Source organism: Plutella xylostella, chromosome 4 (assembly GCF_932276165.1).
Source record: "Plutella xylostella chromosome 4, ilPluXylo3.1, whole genome shotgun sequence".
Taxonomy (NCBI): Eukaryota; Metazoa; Arthropoda; class Insecta; order Lepidoptera; family Plutellidae; genus Plutella; species Plutella xylostella.
Genome location: NC_063984.1, coordinates 10,655,334 through 10,661,333, shown reverse-complemented (window position 1 = coordinate 10,661,333; position 6,000 = coordinate 10,655,334). Strand labels below are relative to the sequence as shown.

Genomic DNA, 6,000 nt, shown 5'->3' with positions numbered 1-6,000 from the left:
AAAATGAACATATTTTATACAGGGTGTCATTTTATCAGTCAATGTATCCTGAGTTGCAAAAAAATAATATCAAGCTATTCAAAAGGGGGAGTGTGAGATAGCAAGCGAGCCACAGTTTTCGCGCGACATCGTACAGTAAAGATCCAGAAAATTTATTTCCTTTAAAAAAAGGAAAAAGAAGAGTTTCCTCAATACTGAAATTCCTGAATCACAATAATGATACACTATTCTCAATTTTCCTCCTCAATGAAACTCGCGTAAACAAAAGTGCAAGTTGCATCGCACAACACAAGCTGTAAATTTTCCGGCTCCAACAAAATTCAATATAGCACGGTTTTCCCTACATTGCTACGCGCCTACGGGCTACGAGCCATAGACAACTGCTACAACACTCGTAGCGAAGCGAATTCCGAATTTGAATCAGTCACACACCGACCGTCAGCGAAGACGCACGTCGATTTTTCCCGTCGCGTTTTCACGCACGTGCGTCCAGCCGCTGTCATTGAACTTTTTAATTAAATTATTCCAATTCAGTAAAAAATATACAATGTGAGTGAGTACCAACAGGATAAAGAGCAGGTGATCCACAATTAATCGGATAGCTATGAAATGCGCCTGTCGGTTTCGGGTTACTCGTAGTGTTTGGTGGTGAAAGTGTGGGTTTGTGCGGAAAATGAGCGGGGTTCGACCGGTGGAGGAAGGACAATGGTGAGGGGGGGATGGCTGCACGCCGGTCTAGTGTGGTGGGGGCTGGTGGCCGTCGGCGGGATCATCGGTAAATTATATAGATGGATTTTTATTTATTTTCCTGTTTACCTTTGTCATTGTAGCATTTTTGAACGTCAGGGATTTTGGCGGCCTCACGTCTATACTATGATGACATAAATGACGAATGGCATTTTTACCCTCAGATTTAATCCCTGCAATTTAGAATGTTTGTTGATCGAGACTAGAACTGGGTGCGACTTCAGGGATGAGCCCTATATTTCTGGACGACTATTAGTGATGTCGTAGTTATTGTGATGCTGCAGCTTTTTACTAGGAAGTTCTATCTTAATCTAATTAGCGTAAGCATATATTTTATTTTTTTATGATTTCTTTGGCGTTAACGTGGCTTAAATTAATTCGCAAACTCAAATAAACACAACAGACTGCACTGTACACCTGTACTGATACCTACTACTGACTGACCACTTTAAAAATACAAAAGATACAAAGCCGAAACTTCTTTAAAAATCATGAAGTATAACGGGTACAACATAATTCTAGCGAAGATTATAATCCAACGCTGCATTCTTATAACTTACTCCCATTGTGATCTAAATCCCGGGGTTTTTTTTAGAATAGCGCATGAATAGGAGCGGTATTAGTGAATATGATCGATTTATTTGTAGGGTGCGGACGCAAATCTGTATGATTATTGGATTGCGCATTTCATTCAAAGGTACTAAAGTTAGGTTACAACAGACTATAATGTTCTCTAAACATTTACATAGGTATGAGGTAAATAAATTGTAAATTTTCAGTGGTTACTATTGTCCTCTCCACAAGACAGTCAAGACAGAATGATAGTGTAAACATGAACTAACATAATTTACAGTTTTGTATGTAACTAATAAATGATCGGTTTCCCAACAGAAAATATCAAGTTCTCTATGTTAGGTTTATAAATTCAGCGTGAAAAAATGCACCAAACCAATGTAGCTAAGTACCTAGCTATACTTGTATTTTATTTGCACATTGCATTCAGAAAGCTTTTAAACACTTTTTCTTTCTAAACCTGCAAAGTGCAATCGCAGTACACCGGCAGCGAGCTTTAGACCGATTAATCAAAGCTTTCTTTATCCTTTGTTTCTGCACCACCGTTTTCTGTTTTTCTCCCTTTTTAAAATCGATAAATCACGATAGTATCCAATGGCTTACTTTTCTTGTTAAAGGAACAAAGCTCTACTTCTCACACCTATACAAATAAACAATGCATATTATTATCTAAGTGAAATCCATTTTACTTACACACAGATTGAAATTAACTCTGCAATGGGTAATTTTCTTTCTTAACAGTATGTTTTCGCATGGCGACAGCTTTCTTGCGTCCTTGGTTTTACTGTGTATTAAAATCTGTGTTCCGTGACGGAACGCCACTTCCGGTGGTCGTTTCCGGAAGTCGCGAATGTCTTTCGACGGATAGAGCGATAAATAACCCTGCAGTTATATGACTGCGGGGGATAAATAAGCTGGTTTTGTTTGATAGAGAAGTTTCTATAAGGTCGCGAATCGCAGTTGTGCTAAAGGCCGGAAGGTTCGTACGATAGTGCATTTACTTTCGAGAGACATCGGCTAGGTTCTCGAAAAAAAGCTTCAGGTGTTCTATATAGTGCAAAAGTGTTACTATGTAGTAAGCCAAAACTATTATACTCGTACTATATTGGTTGTTTTACAGGTGAATTGATCCGATTGATACAATTCTAAAGGTTTATGAACTAGGTCAAGGTCTAATAGGAGGCACTAATTGTGATTCCGTGCCGACCTTCCTATCTCACACCCTCACCCGATGGAACAAGAAGGGGGTTATTATCTGCCATCGTGAAATAACTTCGGGTACAGAAGTCGAGTCTGATTATCATTAATCATATCAACGAATTAGTTGCTGCTAGTAACTAGGGTTTAGATTGCAATGGCAGCGTGAGTCGACTGATTAGTTTGAGTTATAATGTTGGCAGATGTAAAAAAAGTTTGACATGTTGTAGAGTTCTTTATGTCAAGTCAAATTAGATGAAAATTTTATATATATATATATATAAAATTTTGCTGGAATAATACAACATACATACATACATACATATGCTCACGCCTGTCTCCCAGAGGGGTAGGCAGAGACTATGGATCTCCACGTGCCACGATCCTGACATACTTCTTTCGCTTCCTCCACATTCATAAGTCTCTTCATACACGCTCGTCGGTTTCGGAAACTCCTAATTTGGCTACTATACAAATGTTTCAATATTTTGGATGTTACATCGAATATAAGTTGCCAACACCGCAACCTAGGTCATGGTTCAGAGGGTCAGAGGGCGTCCCACCCTAAAACGCTCTAGATCATGTAGGTAGGTACTAAGGCAATGTGAAAAGCTATTGAGTGCTGCCCACACCCGACCCTACCCTTACAAAAACCCCACACTTTATAATGACTTTCAATAACAAATCGTAACTCTGAACCATCAATAGCTTGTCAGCTCAGCTCAGCAGGGTTACTCTATACTGACGAAAAACGAATAACGAGAGCTGTCGTGCAATCGGCAAGTATAATACAACGATATAGAGTCGTAGCTCACGAACTTCGTTTCTCGTCATATATAAAGTGACCCCCAGGAGCTTTTCTCCAGATGATGATTGATGATAACCGCTCGTGTAGGGTTTGAATGGCGATGTAATGGCGGTCCCATTGATAAGGCAAAGGTGTTATAAATGAGGGGATGGCCTGTACATGGGGTCACGTAGTAAGGGCTGTTAAAAGATATGTTAACTTTAATTAAGTAGGTAGTCAATATTAATTAAACTGCGCGTGTTTAAGTCGTTGTAAAGCTTTATTTTGCAGTGAGGTAGGGCTCGTTATGTGGAAAATATGCCGAGATTTTTATTTAGGGGTATGGCTAATAATTATATTCTTAGAAAGCTTTAGGGATAAAATTTAACTCAAGGTACCATGCAAAAAATACAATGATAGTTGTATGTATTTGTATATTGTGTCTGAATTAAATTGTGCTTAATAATTTATAGATTAAGTACTTATAAATATTCAATGTTCTATAAATCGTTTTAACTATCTCTAACTATCTATCTTTTGCATCTGCAAAGATTACACAAGAGCACATTTTAGTTTCTGAAGAGTTTCAGAGTGCACAGCTGTTGTTTCACGCCGAACTTTGGGGGTAGAGTTGAAAATTGTCCGCAATCCTTGCATGTGTTTGGAGATGGGACTCGGGAGATAGGACCAACTTCAGACAGTTTCTTCACAATGCCGGACTGTTAATAATAAAGTTTTTAACGTTAGTTGTTGGCAAAGAAAATATTACAATATTTAATGTAATAATAAATGTAAGTGACCGTATAGATGCCGCTGTTTCTTATAATAACGTCAACAAACACAAACGAAAAATAACATTATAAACAACGGAGTACAGTAAAATCTTTTAAAGACAGCAATGAAAATTGGTAAAATAAACCAATAAATCATTAATATTTTACGATAGTTTAAAGTGTTTTCGTGGCTTGTGGCGGCGCGGCGGCAGCGGCGGCGGCGGTGGCGGTGGGACAATTTCACGGCAATAAACTTTCAGAACAGATTAAAAAGAACACCAGAACATAAGATTTGCATTTAAATGGCTTGCGCAGATGGGTTTTCAGGAATTAAAAAGTGTAATATCCATATTTTTCAAGTATTTTCAGTAGGTTTATAGCGTTTTACCGGGTGCCGTTTGTTATGATTATGTTGATGCTGTAATAAAGATTAATATGTGCAAACAAGGAGCCTCCCTGAGTGTACGTATCAACTGTACATACACAAACCTTATCTTACTACATGCCCAGTGTGGCGCACCCTGGGGCCCGGGATAGTCAGCCACTGACAACATCTGACTTCTTCCCTCTAGGCTTGTGTTGTGACCACGGAAGTAATAAGTATATACTTCCATGGTTGTGATAAAACACAGTTTAGCTTTAGTGTTTGTCTTAGCTAAGAAGAAAAAAACTAATGTAATATCCAATAATATCAAGTCATGCCCCGAGCTGCGACAAATAAAAGTTTTTTTTTAGCTTCAGACGACATTCAAATACTCTTGCGTTGGTGGAATGCACTTTGCTCCGGCTGTCCGCTTTTGCATTGCATTAGAAATTCATGCGATAGCGCCGCCGCCGCTTCTACAAGACATTTCTAAAGCTATCGTGACTTCACGTCGGATTCGATGTCCGATTCACAAGTAGATAACAATATGGACAGGGTTCAGTCGTCTCTTTAGATAGATTTCTTCCAGACAACTTTTTGGTGTGAGTATAAGGTAAATTGAGGTCAGTCTACACTTGCAGTGAAATTTCATTACATTACAAGTACTATTTATTTATTTATAAACTGTTTATTGTACACATACAAAGTTACAAACAAACAATATACAAAACAGTTACAAATTTAAAACATAGGAATAGGACGTATACAAAGGAGGGCTTATTGCACAAAAAGCAACCAACCTTTTCTTCTTTTCTTCCAGCCAACCTACGACTATTACGATTACTTTTACGAAAAGCACGCATACATTTTATGCAAAATCATACAAGTAAAACGTTCGATTAAATCTCCATACCCTAAGATTTTATCATCACATGCCTAGATAAACATTATACATATAGGTACGTTAAAAACACATGAAAACTTAAACTGAAGCATCACGGAATGTGTAACATTTTAAAATTCCTATCCGATGGTTTGGTCCGATTACGTATTCAAACAATGCGCTGCCAGAATATTATTATTTTGTATGGAAACGTTACACAGGGTGACACTAACGAATGTCCGGGGAAGTATCGTACTTGGGGTCGGATAGCCGTATGAGACCGTGTGTGATATTTTATTACCATCACCACGTATATATACTTAAGTTAGTAAATTTTGCAAAGTGGAAACCAACTGGCGAAAAGTGGGTGCAGCAATGCACCTCTGCCTACCCCGCAAGGGAGTACATTAGTACAAGGCGTGAGAGCGTGTTTTTTTTTTTGGAAACCAACCTTTATTATACTTGTAACTTAATAATAAAGTCGTAAATGAACGAACAACAATGTTAGTAAATTAGGACTATATTCACGAACGTTTCTTACTTTTGTTGTCAGTATAATGTGTATACTTGTATACATAATAATATATAACACGTTAAGTACCATCCTACGCGGCTTCAGACATAAACCTCTTTCCTTCGCCACTCAGAAAGCGCTAAAAATCATAACTCGACGAGA

At 38.1% G+C, this 6,000-nt stretch overlaps 1 protein-coding gene across 2 annotated transcripts in view; it reads left to right on the top strand.

The window, feature by feature from the left end:
* Positions 1–419: 419 nt before the first annotated feature.
* LOC105389730 overlaps positions 420–6,000 on the top strand; it is an 80,258-nt gene continuing 74,677 nt past the window's right edge. For both annotated transcript variants that reach the window (XM_048627924.1, XM_048627922.1), the window contains exon 1: positions 420–775. In XM_048627924.1, coding sequence (XP_048483881.1) covers positions 706–775 — 70 coding nt within the window. In that variant the 5' untranslated portion in view covers positions 420–705. The remainder of the gene's footprint in view (positions 776–6,000) is intronic.